Genomic DNA, 19,875 nt, shown 5'->3' with positions numbered 1-19,875 from the left:
ATTTTAGAAGATTAATTTTCACAGTCCTCGCTTGGTTTGTTAAGACCATGACTCTTTCTCTAATTTGCAGAAATAACTGAATTTAAGATGACAAAGTAAAGTACAATCCTCTTGGCAGCAAATCGTTTTTTCTTGTACAATAAAACAAAGATGACTTTTTGTTTCCTATGGATTTTCACTTTTAACAAGTTAATGAGAATGGAAGCACCTTGCGGGTAGAGATAATTACTGTGTCCCAGGCAATATTCTAGGAACTTGGGCACATTATAAAAAGTAGAATGGGAAGTGACAAACATCTTGAGAAAAAAAAATTAGTAGACTCAAAATAACATCCTTTCTCATGATTACTGGATCTACATTATAATAAGACGGAATATGGTTTAAAGTTCCAATTGAATGCATTATATTTCTTTCTCTGTTTTATAGCATTCTCTTACAAATCCCAAACATGTTCACATATCCTTCAAGGAGTATTAGTTTTGTGAGTTAGTAATATCATAGCTCACTTAAAAATTATTATAATACTGATACAAAGTAAAGGCCCGTGATTTAATTTTTTTCTTCAAATGTATTCACTTTTCGTTAATTATAAAAGTTAAAAACTGTCCGGGTTTTTAGCTCAGTGGTTCCACTGCCTGCCTTGCAAGCACAAGTTCGAACCCCAATACCAAAAAAAAAAAAAAAGATTATAAAAAAAGTTAAAAACAAAAAAGAAAAGGAATATATGACAAAGTTTTTAATAGTCTCCCACTCAAAATTCAGAAAATATGTTGTTTTCACGAACAGATACATGAAATAAAATAGTACCATAACAGAAGCGTGCTGTATCTGTGTTTAAAGAAGGGGTTGTTGGCAAACACCACAGCTCACTTCTGCTGAAATGTACACAACTGATATATGCATCACGGAAAGCTGGCACCAAGGGCTTACAACCTTAATTTGCCTGCAAGAAGGAACAGAGATTTACCTTCAGAGCACGTTCTTGATTGTTTTCAGCAGTCAGATGTCTCATGTTGTTTGCTGAAGTCTGGTTCTGCTCTTTCAGATGATGAAGCTCCTGCTCTAGCCGTTTGCACTGCCACAGGGGAAGAATCCCATTAAGTAAAGGAGTTAGCACATTTTTTTTCCTCCAAGCCATATGAATTAATGTAAATAATACCACTTTATTTTCTAAAAGACAAGATTTATTTTTTTTCCAACAAGAGAGGTAAGTAAAAGTAATACTGACTACAAACAAAATAACATTGTTCACAGTGCTCTGGTTATTCAATTATAATTTTCAGTTAATATTATGAATCTAAAATAGTTAAATACTTCTTTAAAAATTAAGATCCAACTTTATTCAAAATTATTTTCTTCATTAACCAAATTGTTTTATGTAGTTATTGACTAAATAAAAACATGCTTCTAAAACCCACAATGGATTCTAAATAAACCATGGTATTATATTCTATGATGTATTATATTCTATAATGCATTATTTTGCAAATAAAAAGTACTCATAAAATATAATAAAGAGATAGTATTTTACATAATAGTTGTATAGGCTATAAAATGATGCACTGCAGTACAAAACAATATGAAGATATGTGAGAGATTAAAGGAATAAAGTATTAAACACTTTTCAGTAAAAGGCTAAAATTTCTTAATTTATTTTTAATTGTAATTAACAAACAATGAAATACACATACTGATTCAACATCATACCAAGTTCTTTCTACACTATTTGACAAATACCCAGTAGCCAAAACGAATAAAAAAATCACTAGTTTACAAGATATGATCTGGCATTTCTTATTATTCTTTTTTTTTCTTTTCTATTTTCTTATTATTCTAACATTAATTTCTTCTGCCTCACACCCTTATAACACGTAGTCCATACCTGTACTTCTCAACTTTGAGTAATATACAAATCCTTTTAAAAGTCTTACTAGACTCCTGATATTGACTTAGATATATGATGTTTATACAAATATTGAGTATACAGAGGCCATGAATACAAAATACAAATTATAAAAAAACAAATACACAAAGTAACCAGAAAATCAAGACATTTCAAATTAATATTAATTTAATAAAATAGAGAATTTGTTAGAGCTAAATTCTGCAAATATGATACAGTACTGAGTGATTCCATGGAAGACACATTTACATCACCATCCCACGATGTGCTACGCACATCTGAATGCAGGTACCACATGTTTTTTAATTATGTGAAAGCTCTCTGACATGTATCATTTGCCCTTTATTAGGAGGGACACATGAATTCCATTAAACTGTGTCTCTGTCCTTTTTAAGCCCATAACAATTAAAGTATTTGGTCACAGAGTGAACACAAAAATCATGAGCCATGGAAATGAATAAAACATAACTTTTACAAGCTACTAGCAATGTTCTCTACTAAATTTAGCCTTTAAAGTATATATCAATCAAATTTCATATACAATTATTAGGTATCATAATGGAATGAACAAATGTGACTGATGAGAATTCAAAGGTAAAGTGGGTAATTTTTGACTATCTATGAAAGCCTCATGCTGCAGATATCTGAACTGGTTTTACTTTGGAATTGGTTTCGTAAGCTGAAACCAAAGAAAAAAAGAATATAAAAGACAAAAAGGAAGGTAGAAACTTAGGAATATATACAAAGTGAGGAAACACAGTAAAGAAGTATTTGGCCAAAAATTTTTAATTATTTTAAGTGAATTTGAAATGAAAAATTTTAAAGTTTACATATTTTTGCCCAAGAAATAAATGTTCCACGTATTTTTTTGTTTGTTTGTTTATGAGGTTTAACATTGACCTGGTAAAAAAGCTGTGTGAGCCAAATAATATTTCTGAAATATTATATGTAAAGGTTCTGTCAGACACACACTTATGATACACATTTAACTACACTGAAAGTTTACTGAGATTTATTTGATCCTATATGTTTTCATTGCCGATACAATCTTCACAATTGCATATTCATTTATAATATATTCTGTCTTACCTTTCTCTACATTCTCCAATTTTGAAATTTATACTGAAGCAAAAAATTTTATTGTGTATTCCCTAGCAAATGCTACTGTCTAGTGTCATTTTATAATTTTTTATACTATTTATAAAGTTGATTATGATCCTACTCTTTCCAATTCAAATTTTCTAGATATTCTCCTTAATGTGAACTTAAACATAATTGATGTTTAAAGAAAAATTGTCACTTAAAACATACAAAGATTGGATACAATAACAGAAACTGTTGTAGCCATCATGAGTATTTACCAAATGCAAATAAATCTTCCCATAATACCTTCAGACATAAACACAGATGTGAAGGCTAAAAATGTAGTACAGTGGTAGGGTGCTTGCTCAGCATGCACAAGGCTCCAAGCTCAATTCCCAGTACTGGGAACAAATGAACAAACAAAACTATGCACCAAATTTCTCCCATCTTGAATCCTGCCATTGTCTTCTCCCCCAAGAAAAACCTATTCTATTAAGCTCTTTCCTGTTCTCTTTTATTCTGCTCTTTGAATTATTTATACTTTTGGTATGTCATAAAAGAGCCATGCAATATTAAAGCTTGTGTGCCTCATTTACTTCATTTAACATAGTATCTATCTAGGTACATCAATTTTCCTACAAATGACTCAAATTTATCCTTTTTTTACAAAGTTCTCCACTGTGTACAAAAATTCCATTTTCATTACCTATTTACTTGTTTATGAACAGATAGACCACTTTCAAAATTTAGCTATGAAGGGAGGAAAGGGGTATGGGGAAAAAAATAAGAAACAAGACATATGTAAAGGTACAAGATCCCAATGATAAATGTAACTGTACTGTTTGCTTTAAATGTACCAATAAACAATGGGCAAAAAAAAAAGAGATTTAGCTATTATGAATTGTACTTCTGTAAACAGTAAACAAGGAAAGGGGTATGGGGAAAAAAATAAGAAACAAGACATATGTAAAGGTACAAGATCCCAATGATAAATGTAACTGTACTGTTTGCTTTAAATGTACCAATAAACAATGGGCAAAAAAAAAAGAGATTTAGCTATTATGAATTGTACTTCTGTAAACATAGATATGCATATGCCACTGTAATATGGCTTTAGCTTTTTGGAGAAGATAATTAGAAAAGAAACAACTGGGTCAAATGGAACCTCTAGTTATAATCTTTTGAGGAATCTCCATAATGATTTCCATGATTGTACTAGTTTACATCACACCAAGAATGGATTAAGGTTTCTTTTCCCGTGCTGCCTTAACAGCATCTGTTATTATGTGATTGCTTGATGCTAGGCATTTTGGAGTAAGATAGAATCTCATTGTTCATTTGGATTTCTGTAATGGCCAGAGATATTGAATTTTTTTTCATGTTTTATTGGCCATTTGTACTACTTCTAAGAAACAGCTATTCATTTCACTTTCTCATTTTTTTGACTTTTTTAATTTTTGGAGGTCTGGGTTTTTAAAAGGTATTTATATATTCTACAAATAATCCTCTGTCCAAGGAGTAGGTGCCAAATTGTTCTTCCTATTTTGTAGGGTGTCTCTTCTCTCATTTGTTGTTTCTTTGGCTCTGAAGGTTGTTTCTTTGGCTGTGCCAAAGCCCTTTAATTTGCTATGATCCCTTATATTGATTCTTTTGTTTTTTTTGAGACAGGGTCTTACTATGTAGTTGAGACTGCTCTGGAACTCACTCTATGAAGTTCAGGCTGGTCGTGATCTCAAAGCGATCCTCCTGCTTCAGCCTCCCGAGTGCTGGGATTACAGGCATGTGCCACCACGCCCGGCATCCCTTCTATTGATTCTTGATGTTATTTCTTTTGCAACTGGGGTTCTGTTCAGAAACTCATTACCTGTGCCTATGTCTTCAATAGTTTTTCCCATTTTATAGTCCAGTAGATTCAGTGTTTCTGCTGTAATATTTACATCTCCAATTTTTATTTTATTTTGGTACTGGGTAAGATAAAGGAATCTAGGTTAATCTTATGCATGGAGGCCAGTTTTCCCAGAACTATTTGTTATAGAGGCTTTCTCCAGTGTGTGCTTTTAGCTTATTTGCCAAAGATCAGATGACTCAATGTGCCTTGGACTGTTTTTACATCCTCTTTTCTGTTTCACTGACCTGCGTGTCTATTTTTAAGGTAGTACCATGCTGTTTTTATCATTGTAGCTTTGTATTATAACCTGAAGTATGGACTTGTGATGCCTCCTATTTTCCTCCTGTTATCCAGGACTGCTTTTGTTTTCTGGTCTCTTTTTGCTCCATATATATTTAGGATTGTTTTCTCTAGTTCTTTAAGGAATGTCACTGGTATCCTGATTGGGATTAAATCTATACATGAGTATGAGTAGTATCACTACTTTGAAGTATTTGTTATGCTTATCCAGAAACACAGGATATCTTTCCATTTTGAAACGTTCTCTTTAATCTCCTATTTTGGAACACTATAACTTTCATTACAGAAGTCTTTCATTTCCTTGGTTAGGGTAATTCCCAAATCATTTTTCTTGGAATAATTATGAACATTATTATTTAATTAATTTCTGAATGGTTTCACCATTGGCATACAGGAGAGCTACTGATGTCTGTGTGTTGATTTTGTATGCTGATATATTACCAAATTTATTAGGAGTGTTTTGGCAAAATTTTTGGGTCAACCACATAAAGGACCATGTTATCTGCAAATAATGATTTCTTCCTCTCCTGTACATTCCCTTTTCTTTCTTTTGTCTGAATTCTCTGTTTCAAGTACTATATTGAGCAGGAGTGTTGACAATGAAAATCATTATCTTGTTGAAAGCTTTCATCTATACTCCATTTAATATAATGTTGATAGTAGGGTTTTCAAAAGTGGCTTTTATCAGGTTGAGAAAAGGTCCTTCTATACCTATTTTCTTCAGGGGGTTTTATCATGACTAGATAGTGAATTTTGTCAAAGCCTTTTCTGCATCTAAGGAGAGGATCATGTGATTTTTGTCCTTGTTTATTTATGTCATATACTACTTTTACTGATTTGTGTATGTTGAACCATCCTTGCATCCTTGGGATAAATAAAGCCCATTTGGTCATGATGTATGATGTTCATGATGATTTGTTGCATTTGCCAGTGTCTTGCTGAAAATTTTTGCATCTGTTATCATTAGTTTTCTTTTTCAGTTGAGTCCTTGGCCGATTCTTGAATTAAGGTAACATTAGCTTGTGGCAATGAGTCTGAAAGTACTCCTTCCTTTCAACTCCACAGAAGGGTTTGAGGAGTACCAGTACTATATAGTCCCTAAGAGATTCCTGCAAGATGGGATAGAATTCAGCAGTATATCCATTTGATCCTGTTCTTTTCTACTTGGTAGTTTTTCTTGTTGCTGTTGTTACTCCCTTAACTTAATTGCCTGTAACTGAACTGCTTAGGTGTTTATATATTCTTGGTTCAGTTTTAGTGATTCATATGCATCAATGAATCTGTCTACATCTTCTGTATTCTCAGATTTGTTGGAGTACAAGTTTTCATAGTAGTTACTACTCATATGGATTTTAGCACTGTCCACTGTAATTCTGACATTTTTTATTTCTTTTGATATGAATTTTTTTCTTATGGTAAATTTGGCCAAGGGTTTGTCAATTTTGTCTATTCTTTAAAAGCAAGATCTTTCATTATTTGTACTTTTGTTAGTCTCAATTTCATTAACTTCTGCTCTGATCTTTATAATTTCCTTCCTCATATTTGGTTTGGATTTAGACTATATTTTTTTTTTCTAGGACCTTGAGATGCATCATTAGGTTATTTATTTGTGCTTGCTCTATTATGAACATTCACAGAAATAAACTTCCCTCTTACTATTCCCATCACTGTATCTCCTGATTTCATATCTGTTGTACTGGCATTATCATTTGATTTTAGGACATATTTAATTTTCTTCCTTGATTTTATCACTGACTCACTGATTTTTTATGTATGTATAATAACAAAGTGTGTGCCAAATTTCTGGTGTTTTGCCATGGATATCTAGTTTCAGGGCACTAATATACATAGGATATTAATTCATTTGTATTTAAGCAAGTTTTATGGGTTCATGTGTGGTCTATTTGGAGAAAGATCTGTGTGCTGCTGAAAAGTGTACTGTATTTTGGTAGGCTAAGAAACCACAGATATTTGTTAAGTCTATTAGTTCAAAGCTATGCTTCAGCTGATTGTCTTATTATTTGCAAAAATGGGAGACCAGGTACCCATTATGATTATGTTCATGTTTCTTTGAAATCTGGTATCTAATAATGTTTTTTTCATTAAATTGTGTGTGCAAATATTTACATTTGCTAGCTCTTCCAGTTGAACCACTCAACTTTATATCTATCTATCTATCTATCTACATACATACATATAGTGATCATCTTTGCCTCTTTGGATCAGTTTTAGTTTAAAGACAACATTGTCTGAAAATAAGATAGCTACCTCTGCTTGCTGTTGGGGTGTTGTGCCATAAAATATTGTTTTCCTTTTGTTGACTTTTAATCTATGAACTTCTTGCTGGGTTAATGTGTTTCTTGTATGTAGCATATTGTTGGGTTTGATTTTTAATCAGATCTGCCAATCTGTGTCTTTTGATTGGGAAGTTGAAGCCACTTATATTGAAAAGGTATGCTTCAACTGAAAATTATTACTGAAAGATATTGATTTACTTTTGTCATTTACTTTTCTATTGTTGATTCATTTTATTTTTCCCATTTATTTAACTGCTAATCCTATTTGCTGTGTTCATTCCATAATACTTTTTGGTGTTGTTGGTTTCATTATTTCCAGCAAGGTATCCTTGAGAATGTTTTGAAGTAAAAGCTTGGTGGTCATGAATTTCTTGAAGTGTTCTTTATCATTAAGTGTCCTAATTCCTTCAATAGTTTTGTAAGATATTTTTCAGAATATGAATATTAGTTGAAAATGGTTTCCTATTTAAGTCTTGTGATGCTTCATTCTAACCTCTCCTGGTCTGTAACCCTCACGGCTTTAAATTTATAAGTGATTTTTTGCATTGCTCTGACAGCTTTTAAGATTGTGTCCTTTTGCTGGGCTTCTGGAATTTTGACTACAATATGCTGTCTAGAAGTGCTTGTATATTGACTATTTGGGGTTCCATATACCTTACTTAACTGTATGTTGAATTCTTTGGCCACACTCAGAAAGTTTGACTACAGTAAACTTGATTTTTTTTTTAATCCCATGCATGCTGTTTAACTTTTCTCTAACTCCAATTAGTTTTTAGTCTCCTTTGCCTTATCTAGTAGCTGTTTAAATTTTCCTTGCTATTTTTAAGGTACCTTTGAATACATAGTCTTGTGCATCAGAGATATCTTCTAGATCTAAAATTTTCTCCTTACACTGGTCTTCTGCTATTCATATATTCCACAGAATTATCTCTAGGATTTGTTTAGCACTGTTTTTAGATTTTAATTATTTGGTAAACTGTCATTACTATTTTGAATCATTTTGGTTGGCTCTTCTAATGTTTTACTTGAATCTTTAAGCTCATAGATCAATTTGTAGTTATTAAGTCCTCTTGTTGCATCATTTTTTAAATCACCAAGTTTGTTTCCTCTTTGATCAAGTCATTTAACTATCTGTCTTCTACTTTTCTCCTCATCAATCTCCTTTGGATCTGCTTTGGCTAAATTAGGAGCTTTGGAGAAATTTTGTCATGTTGTCTTGTTTTCTTGTGCTTTTTCCTTCTTTAAATATGGTGTAAGGATCAATTAAAATGGGAAAACTTTGTGGCTAGTATGGACATCCCTTTCACTAACGTCTGCTTTCCAGTGATGCGATCTCAGATTTCTTTGCACCTTGATATTGTCTACCTCCTCAACATACTCAGTTTAAAGGATTAGACTCAGAAACTGTAATATAAAGAGATAATTCATATAGGCTGTACCAATATCAACAAGTGAAAATCATGTACATTAAAACTTGTTTTGAACAACTTCATCCTTTTATCAATACCCCTTACACACTGAATTATACTGTTATCAGTAATTAGATTGGGATGTGCACAGTGGGGAGAGGATAAAGAAGGGAGTCATTCTGTGAGAAGACAGGTGAAAAAGAAACATCAACAGGTTAAAAAAAAAAAGCAAGAGGACAGCCTTTTGGTGTTCTTGGCATAATTGGAGAGTGTTGAGGGGGTACTTGTGCAAGCAGAAAGAGAGACTGAAAAGGAAACTGTGAGATTATCAGAACTTGCTACTATGTTAGTAGTTAGATTATGTTTTGCAGGGGACTGCAATATTGATTATGCCCAAAGTAGCCTGTAATCAGTGCAGGTTTTAAAAAGTTAACCCCATAATTGGCTTGTTTTGAGAAGTGAGTCTGGCTGAAGCCTATGTGCAGAGGTCAGAGTAACTTGAATCCAAATTCAATGTTCACAATTAAAACTTTCTTAAATAAAAGAACAGTGTTCTAATTACAACCATACATTTTGTCTATTCTATGCTTAATTTGAAAATGCTCTGTCTGTATTAGTTTCCATAGAACTGTACAATTGTATATCCTCACACATAGTAGTGCCCTTGCACATAGCTCACCTTTACCCAAATTGGTTACCAATAAAAATCAGTGGCTTGGGCCAGGGATTTAGCTCAGCGGTTCAGTGGCCTGCCTTGCAAGCGCAAGGACCCAAGTTCAATCCCCAGTACCAAAAAAAAAAAAAAAAAAAAAAAATCAGTGGCTTGAACTAGCCAGCACCTTTGTCGGTTGCATCAGCATTGGTCATTCTGGTGCCCTGCTTTCTGTCTCTCTTAGTTCCGTCTTTTAGTTTTATTTCCCCTCAGGCCAATGTCATATACTGGCCAGGAGACTGGAACCCACTGCAGGTTTCCAGTAACATTTCAGGGGTCCCCAGTAATGTTTGGATCCTCTATGACAAATTTTGTTAAGGATTATTCTGGAATACCCTTAAAAGGTACTAATAAAGTTAAAGCACCAGTTACTTAATTCTTCTTCTCTTTTCCACATACAGATTACATATGTGGAAAAAAGGAGAGGGAAGATAGAGAATAAGAAAGAGAGAAGCAAAGCCAGGGGGTGGCAAAAGGAAAAAAAATAAGACAAAGAAGGACAGAAGAAGAAAGGTGGTAATAAAACAAACAAACAAAAGAATAATAAAATGGAAGCAACAATTAAAAAAGAAACCTCACTTTTGCAAAAGCTCAAAATTGAGGTTTCCTTACAGTCCCCTTTACAGTCTGAGTTCAACTGCAGGTTTGAGCTCATCTCCTCTCCTCTCCCCAGTGGCTGGCTTAGTTGTCAGCCTGACATGGAGGCCTGTTGATCCCGTTTTCTTTGGGCCAGTCTGATGGTAAGCAGTGCTCTCAATACGACTAACTGCAGGCTGCTCTCTCTGTTCCAAGTTCTCACTGCCTCAGTTAATTTGAGAAAAGGCAGATGAGTTAGGTGTAGTTTTATCCAGTATGAGGATCTCAGATGACTTCCACCAGAAACCTCTCATTCCTAATCCCTTCACTGCAGGGAAAATCCCACAATCACCTCATGGTTTCTGTCTACAAGGCCTTTGCTTAAATGCTAGAAAACCACTGACCTTGACAATGCTCTCTTGATTCTCTGGTCCCAGTTCATTTTCAGCCACTGCTGTGACAGCTTCACTCTTTAATGTTTACATTTGGGGCAGTCTCAGGGATCCCTGCTCTCTGCACACCCTCACCAGCAACTATATGAAGCATACCGAATGTCCCACTAACTAGCACAGCACTACCATTGTATGTGGTAGTGATGAATAACTGTTTCTGGGGTGGTCAAACTTTCTCTATCCCCAAGGTCCAGTGGCTCCCAGGTGCTGCTTGCTCATGAAGCGCTCTTGTTTTCAAATTCCCAGGTGCACACCAGTGTTGTCTCATACAGTACTGTCCAGCTTTCAATTTTTCTAAAGCCCTGTTATGTGAGTATCTTACTCAGAGTTATACTCTTTCCTTTGGGAAAGTTAGAATGACTGTGAGCCTATTCTACAAGCCAAGTCACTGCTGAAGTTCTTTCTGGCTCTGTCCCTCAGCCCAATTCTCTCCCAAGACAATGCCTACAACAGACCTGGGAGATAAGGCAGTGCTTTGATGCATGAGTGGTCCAGCTTCCCGTACAAATTCAGCTGACACTAGATTTTGGTCCAGTGACTTTCTCTTTTCATTTACCCTCTGCCATCAGACATTTTTTAAGGCCCTGCTTCAGGGTGCCTGCTTTTTGCCAGTGCACGGTTCACAGGCTTCTTCCTTTGCTCTTACTTGATGATCTCTTCCAGGTTTATATATTAATGTCCCATTTTATGGATTTTCATCATGTCAGTTACGCAATTTAAATTGTATACTACCACAAGAAATAGATCTAGCCCTTTAATGTCTCAGGAAAATGTATCCCCCTTTGCTCAGTCATGGTCAGAGACTTTATATTTTTGTCACTTCTCTGAAATAGTAGGTTGTCTACATTTTTCCACATTCTATTTAACTGATGAAAAAGTTCAGATCTACACAAGAATCTCTACAAGTACCTCAGGTTGCTACTTTATTTCTTGTAAGGGCTATAAAAATCCAAATTCTAGGCTTTGGGATGTATGCTTGGTCTTATACTCTAATTATTGCCCATATTTGTAGACAAAAAGTTTTAATTTTTATAATAGTTTGGTTTTTCCAATTCATTCTGAAAAGAAAGATGTGCATTTATATGTTTAGAGAATGAAGTGCTCTCAGGTCAATTTTGGATTGAAATATTGTAATTAAAGAGATAAGTTTATGAACAGGAAGACCATTTTTGCACTGAAGATACTTATCCATGTTGCATTCTTGGAAAGTTTCCACACACATGTGGCATAAGAGCAAGAGAGTAAGTCCAAGGAACAACCCAAAATAGCAACTGTCCCACAGGGCTACACCTTCAAGTACTTACCATCCTCCTGATTTAGTGAAAGAAAACAGACAAGCCAAATATTAGAGAAGGTATGTGTTTCTAAATCAAGTAATATGTTAAATCATCTTTACGATGTTCACAGTTTCCTTTTGAACTGAAACAATTAAAAACAAAATATCTTTCCTGTTCATATTCTGCACAACATTAATTTCAGTAAATATTTTAATGCAGCTGGGCTGGATGGTGCATGTCTGTAATCCTAGTACTCCAGAAACTGAAGCAGCAGAATTGAAAGTTCAAGGCCAACCTGGCAACATACCAACTAGCCCGAACTGCATAGCAAGAACTTGTCTCAAAAACCAAAAGACACAAATAACTCCTTCTCATTATAGTAGTATTATAAAGCTAATAAAGAGAATGACAATGTTCAAATTTTAATATCATTAATATACTAACACATGTAAGCATTTGATCTGTTAACAACATAAAGTACAATGCATCATATACTTCAAGGTGAAAAATCTGCAATTTAGCCTTGCTAATAAAAATTAATCTAAATCTGATCATATCTCTAGATCAAACTGTCCTTTTTAAAAGAGAAGAAAGAGACACACTAATGATATTACAGAGATGCAATGGAAAAACTAGGTCACTCTATAAGAATATTAATCCAGTGTGTTTAAAAAATATATTCTAAGGGAGAAAAAAGTTAAAGGAGAAAATACTATAGATTAAAAGTGGGTAGGGCTGGGAATTTAGCTCAGTGGTTCTGCTGCCTGCCTTGCAAGCACAAGGTTCAAATTTTGATCCCTGGTACCACACACACATAAACACACACACACACACACACACACACACACACATATAAAATAAATAAATTAATTAAAAAGGTAAAAGTAAAATAAGTCTTTTGCACTGTATTTTTACTTAGATTCATCTTCAAAACAAAAAATTATGATATAAAAAGGTCACTTCTGAATATTACAGAATCACTGCTATATTTTTTGGTGTGGTGATATTGCGGTTATATTTTAAACAAGAATATATATTATATATTAAAGAATATATATTATATGTTAAAGTATATATTATCTATATTAAAAAAATATATTAAAACAAATTCTAGTCCTGATAAATAGATTACAAAAATTTTCTCCCAGGCTATGGTTTACCATTATATTTTCTTAAGGCTGTCCTTTGATGAACATTAGTTTTTTATTTTATTAGTGTTAAATGTATCAATGTTTACAGTATTTGTGTTCTTTCTTCCAAGACAATGATTTTCGTATCTTCCTATCTGCCTTCCTGCCCCCTTTTTTTTCTTCTTCTTTCCTCTTTTCCCCTCCATCACTCCCTCCTCCTCTCTCTCCTTGCTCTCTCCAATAGTCATACAAACTAGAACATTGAGTATAATAGCTGAAAGATAGAAGCATCCCAAATGTTTATTGGCAGATGAATGCACACATGAAATGTGGTATATACAAATAATAGAATTATATTCAATGTTAAAAAGAAAGAAAATTCTGACATACGTTAGAACATTGAGGACTATTATGCTAAATGAAGGTAACCAGTAACAGTAGAGGGGGACAAATACTGTATGATTTCACTTACATAAACTACTGATAGTCAAATTCATATAAACAGAAAGTAAAATGGTGGTTGCCACAGTGAGGGGCAGAAGAAATGGGAAGTAGTTTTCATGGCTAAAGGGTTTCAGTTTTACAACATGAAAATGGTTCTGAAAATGGACAGTGGTGCAAAACAACCTGTAACACTATTGAGCTGTACACTTAAAATTACCAAAGATGATAAAGTCTATGATATGTATCTTTTCCCACAGCTTTTACAACAAAAAATTGGGCCAGGGATTTAGCTCAGTGGTGCTGCCACCTGCCTCATAAGTGTAAGGTCCCAAGTTTGATCCCCTGTGCTGGAAAAAGAAATCTGCAAAACTATGATATATTACTTCACGCCCACTAATGGATATAAAAAGACCTTAACAGGTACTAGTAAGAATGTAGAGAAATTGAAATCTTCATACATTCTTACTGGAAATGTAAAATCATGTGGGTAATTCTGAGAAGTTTGGAAGTTCATCAAATGCTAAGTATAGTTCCATTCAATTCTAGCAATTCCCCTTCCAGTTATACATCCAAAAGAAATAAAAAATAAAAAAGCACTTGTACATAAATCTTCTTAGTATCACCATTCATAACAGTCAAAAAGTGGAAACAACTCAGTGTCACTGTAGTGGTGAATGGATTAGCCAAATGTGGTACAACCACAGAATTATTATTCAATGATTATAAAAAAATTAACTTGGCTATAACAATACTAAAGCTGCCACAAGGATGAAGTTTGAACACAAGTGAAGTGAAAGCAGCCAGTCACAAAAGAGCACATATTTTAGTATCCCTTTATATAAAATCCAGAATAGGCAAATCCATGAAGTAGTGGTTGCCTGGAGCTGATGGAGATGTATTTGGGTAGAAGAAATGGGGAATAACTGCTAATAAGTACAGGGTTTTTCCAGGGATTGATGAAAATTCTCTAAAATTATGGTGGTAAATGGACAACTTTGTGAGTACAGTGAAAAACACAGAATTATAGACTTGAATTATGCAAATGGTTTGTGAATCAAAAAAAGCTGTTAAAATATTTAAAAATTAAGTGACTATATGTAAGTAAATATATTTTTTACTCTCCACTAAATATATTTTTTACTCTTCACTTGAATTGGGTATACATAAGCAACAATCTTGATTATTGTAGTACCAGACAGAATCTTAAAATCAGAATAGCACATTTTCTAATTTCATTGTTTTTCAAGACTGTTTCAATAGCCTTGGTCTTTGTCTTCATCACTTTCTTGTTCCCGGGGCAAAATATCTGACCCCCACAACTTAAAGGAATAGAGGTTTATTTCTGCTCACATTTTCAGTTCATGGTCAGCAGAAACAGAATGGTGAAAAGGCCCAGCAGAGGAAAGCTGCAGAGATACCTTATAAGGGAAGAGCTAAGGACGGAGATAGAACCTTCCAGATCCCCGCACCCAGTGATCCATCTCTTCCAACCAGGCCCCACCACCCAACACCACACTGACTCTAAAACCACCAGTGGCTGAATCCACCCCAAGAACCAACCACTCTCCAAAAGTCTTGTCTGAGCATATAAAATTTTGGGTGACTTTCCAGATCTAAATCATACCAGGCTTTCACATTTCCATAGCATTCTTAAGGCTAGGCTGTCATTTAAGTCTTCTGGTATAGACCAGATAAATTATTTAAAATTACAATTTATTAAAATTTACACGAGATAAAAAACAAACATGTCTGGTAGTGTTTTGCAAGAAGACTATACACAAGGCCAAGGATTTAGCTCAGTGGTGCTGCACCTCCTCCCAAGCCTAAGGTTCTGAGTTCAATGCCCAGAACAACAACAACAACAAAAGGTCTGTATACTTCATCTGAATTGCAAATATACCAGCATGAAGTTTCCGTGTTATTGTTATTATTTCTTTAATTTCCCTTTCAACTGACACTGACTTTGGGATTATTTCAAAATCAACTCCTTAAATTCCAAATTTTAGAGATATCCTAAATATCTTATTCTTGTTAATTTTTCATTCAGTCCTTCTGTGGACAGAAAATATACGTTTTTGGGGGGTGTACTAGGATTCAAACTCAATACCTTGCACTTGCAATGCAGGTGCAGCACCACTGAGCTAAATCCCTGGCCCTAGAAAATAAATGTTTTATGATTTTGATCATCTCAAGTTAAAGTCCAGCATTATAGACTTTTAATTTGTTTTTTGTTTTTTTTTTCTGTGCCGGGGATCAAACTCAGGACCTTGTGCTTGCAAGGCAGGCAGCAGCACCACTGAGCTAAATCCCTGGCCCCATAGGCTATCTTTTCACCCAAAAAAGTATACAAAATCTATAGTTACTGCTTGTTTTATAAATATATATTAGGTCACAGTAAGGGAAAAGTCAAGCTTTGTGTAATGTTAATGAATTTATCTAAATCTGTCAATTGCAGACAGATTATTGCTGACATCTTCAACTGTGATTACTGAAAACTGCATTTCCTCCTTTTCTGAGTTTCTAGTTCTGCTATGTTGAAGACCTGCTATTATGTATATGAACAGCAACATATTTATTATGAGGTATTGCTCTTTGTTTTTAAGTTTATACATTTGACATGTTATTCATTTTACTTTCAAGTTATCTATATCTTGTTTGAAATAGACTGCTTTCAGATAGGTCTTTTTACTGTTTTTAATATTTCAGAATATCTACCTTTAAATGATTAATTTCACTTTAATTAATATAATTATTTAGAGTGTTAGCTTTAGGGCTACCATGTTATAGTATTTATTAGCTAATTGTCCCATTTTCTGCTATTGCTGTTCTCCTGCTATTGATTTCTTTCTTTTGGGTTAACTAAACATACTTTTAATATTCCATTTTAATTCTGGAATTGCACTGTCAGCTATAATATTTTGAATTTCATTTTTGGTATCTGCACCTGGATTTAAATTACATATCCTAGATGTATTATACATTTAATATAATTAAATTAATATGTTAAACAATCTTCCTAGATTTTATGTTTTACTGCTTCATTTTCAATGTACAAAATAAATATAAGGACTCTCCAACAGTAAAATTGCATTCATTCAACTCTGTTTTCATACATTTTATAGCCACTATACTTTGAACAATCTGTTGTATATTTAAGAAGTTTAGTGGAAAAAGAACAGCTTTTATATGCCCCAAAAATGTCTGTTTTAGAGCTCTTTATTGATTCCACTAAATTAAACCTTCTCTTTGGTGCAATTTTCTTTAGCTCACAAAATCATTTTAGCTCTGCATGGTGTAGCAAAGGCATATCTACCGGAAAGTGGAGGTCTCTCCACTTTCATTTATCTAAAATTTTATCTTCACTTTTTTTTTTTTTTTTTTTTTTACTGTAAGCTTTTTTTTTTTTATTGAGTTTATTGGTACATTTAGGGATACAGTACAGTTACATTCATTGTTGGGATCATGTACCCTTACATGGCAAGTCTTGATTGTCATTTTTTTCCCCTTACCTCTGCCCTCCCTTCACACCCTCCTCCCCTCCCCATCTACAAACACGTTTATTTTCATCTTTTCATTCTCTCACATTTTTTTCTTTTCCCTTTTTGTTCTTCCCCTACGTATCACACCTTCCCTACACCTTTAGCTCCTTTCCTTATGAAGGATATTTTCTACACACACACATACATACACACACAATTTTGGGTTGATAGGAGCTTTTACTTATTCTACTCCGTTAAAGAGTTTGGCCAATGTATTTTCACTTCTATTACTATCTAATGAAAAGTCAGCATTAAACACAGAAATGTTGTTCATATGCATCTGTGTCCAATCCTGTTTGCTTTCAAATTTTAATGTCTATATTTAGTTTCATTAGTATGACTCTGAGAAGATTATATGGTGTTTTTTGTTGTGAGCAGGGTGGGGGATACCACGGATGGAACCAGGGTCCTTGCGCTTGCAAGGCAGGCAGCGGAACCACCCAGCTAGATTCCTGGCTCCTGTATTGATTCTTATTGTTTGTTGACCTTGATCTATGTTTCTCCTGACCAAATTTTTAAAAAACTCTCAGCCACCCTATTTTCAAAATATTTATTCTTTTTATAAACCACACTTGTACTCATGTCTTTTTCTCCAAATTTTATTAGTTCATGTGTGCAATTCATGCGGTTTACAATCATCTTGGGAGTGGTTACATGTACCTATTACAGCCTGTTTCTTTTTTTTTTTAATCCCCTACCACTGGTTCCCCTACCCCTTTTTCATACTTCTTGATATTATTTGTCTTACCTCACATATGCAATATAGCTTTTAAGTTAATTGGGATGATTAGGTTTATGTACTTGGTATATCTATTTCCCCTACCCCTCCTCCTCACCCGTCCTAGCTCCTTTGGACAACTTGCCTGTTGCTAGAGATCTGTCCCCGTCCCTTTCTATCAATCCTATATAATTTTCTTTGCTTGTATTATGCCCCACTCAGATGAGAGATGTCATATTACTCAACATTATATTTTCCAGGTGCATCCATTTTCCTACAAATGTCTCAAATTTGTCACTATATGTATATAAAGAATTTGATGAAAAGGTGATAATGAATGATATATTCTTATGTATATTATATATAATCATATATATTGCTAAATATATTAATATCTATATATTCCATTATATTTAGATACCACTTTTTTTATCCAATTGTTAAGGCTTGTGTCCAGATGTTTCCCCAAAGCTTCAGAGGATGGGCCTGTGAGACTGATTCATGGTGCAATGCTAGGAGTAAAGGTATGTGATTACTAAATCAGTCTGCTGATTGGTTTTGCACTGCTCTAATCCCAGTAGCCTAGGAAGCAAATAAAAAGGGCAGAAAAAACCTTCTAAGGCCCACTGTTGCTTTTGCTACCTTATGGGCACCATGAATTGTTTCTCTTCTGTAACACCCCTTTGTCATGTGCCACTCTGCCTTGGAGCCAAGTGATAACGGACTGAGACATCTACACACTGTGAGCTAAATAAACCTTTCCTCCTTTAACTTTGGGTGTCAGATATTTTGTTTCTCATTGTATCAGCAATGAGAGAAAAGTAAGTAAAACACCAATCATCTGTTGACCGATATACAGGCTGCTTCTATTGGTGCTGCTATAAGCATCGGTATGCAAGTACTGCTGTAGTATGATGATCTAAATTCTTTGGGGGAAGATATCTAGCAGAGGGATAGCTGGGTTATACAGAATTTCTAATTTCAGTTCTCTGAGAAATCTCCATACTGATTTTTCACAGTGGCTGATTTCCTACCAACAATGAAAGAGGGTTCCTTTTCACCGCAGCCATGACAGCATTTATTATTTGACTAAGTAATCTTTTATTATACAGTCTAATTGATGTTATGCTTCTTCAATGAATTTTCTATTTAAAGACACTACATTTGTAGTCTTGCTATTTTTGTTATTTTCCTTCTAGAGTTTCCATGTCTTTGCTGATGTTCCAAATCAGTTCATTCATTATCACCTTTTCATCAAATTCTTAAACAAAACAAATCTCAAAATGACTAACTCAAAGAACTTTTCTGCATATTCTCACATAGTGACATGGATAAAGATTTTTTTATATGGACTATATTTTCTATAGATTATGGGTCACATTTTCCTGCTTTATATGTCTACTATTCTAGTATTTTTAATTATATGCAAGATATTTTGGATGATATATTGTAAGATTCTTAGATTATGCTGTCTGTCCAAAGAGTATTGATTTTTTGTTTGGAAGATAAGGTATTGTTGATTTTTTTTTCCATAGGTGAGACTTAGTTTTGTTAATTAGGCCAGTTCTATTCCAGATTTGAATATGATGCTAGCTTAGTTATTACTTGAGAGCTTTTTGATATTATAGCTATGATGCACAAGTGACTAATAAAATTTAACTATATATTAATTAAAATGAAAGAAAATGTAAAAAGCAATTTTCCTTTGCACTAGCCACATTTCAAGTGCTCAAGAACCACATGTGGTTCATGCTTACCACTATACTAAACAATACAGAAAACATTTCCTTTATTGTAGAAAGTGCTACTGCACAGGATTACATATTATGATTTGGTCCTTACCATATAGGAAAATCAACTGAATGTTCACAGTGCTAAGCAAGGTGTTTGCTCTGGTTAAATCATTAACTCCAAATTCTCCATTTAGCCTTCTAAACTGCATGCACATAAACCCTATGTATTAACAGAATAACCTGTGGCCAAGGACGGAAAGTGTGTTACTATACAGACATGGATTTTCCTTTCATCCCCCACAAAGACTTACACATAATTTCCACCCATTTAGTACTATTTCCAGATAATTCTATCTGATTCAAGTACCCAGACTTAATTTTTTTTTTTTTTTTTTTTTTTTTTTTTTTTTTTGG

The 19,875-nt window shown here is 33.9% G+C and overlaps 1 protein-coding gene across 7 annotated transcripts in view; it reads right to left on the bottom strand.

Moving 5' to 3' along the window:
* The window catches only part of Mipol1 (mirror-image polydactyly 1), a 301,689-nt gene that overhangs the window by 159,393 nt on the left and 122,421 nt on the right, over positions 1–19,875 (bottom strand). For 6 of the 7 annotated variants that reach the window (XM_010632664.3, XM_010632658.3, XM_010632659.1 and 3 more), the window contains one exon: positions 968–1,075. The exons of the other annotated variant lie outside the window; for it this stretch is intronic. In XM_010632664.3, the coding sequence (XP_010630966.1) occupies positions 968–1,075 (108 nt within the window). The remainder of the gene's footprint in view (positions 1–967; positions 1,076–19,875) is intronic. 7 annotated transcript variants of the gene reach the window in all.

The sequence above is a fragment of the Fukomys damarensis genome, unplaced genomic scaffold (genome assembly GCF_012274545.1).
Source record: "Fukomys damarensis isolate Sample0158 unplaced genomic scaffold, DMR_v1.0_HiC HiC_scaffold_17, whole genome shotgun sequence".
Taxonomy (NCBI): domain Eukaryota; kingdom Metazoa; phylum Chordata; class Mammalia; order Rodentia; family Bathyergidae; genus Fukomys; species Fukomys damarensis.
Note: the sequence above shows the minus strand (reverse complement) of the source record. Positions and strands in the feature narration are given on the sequence as shown.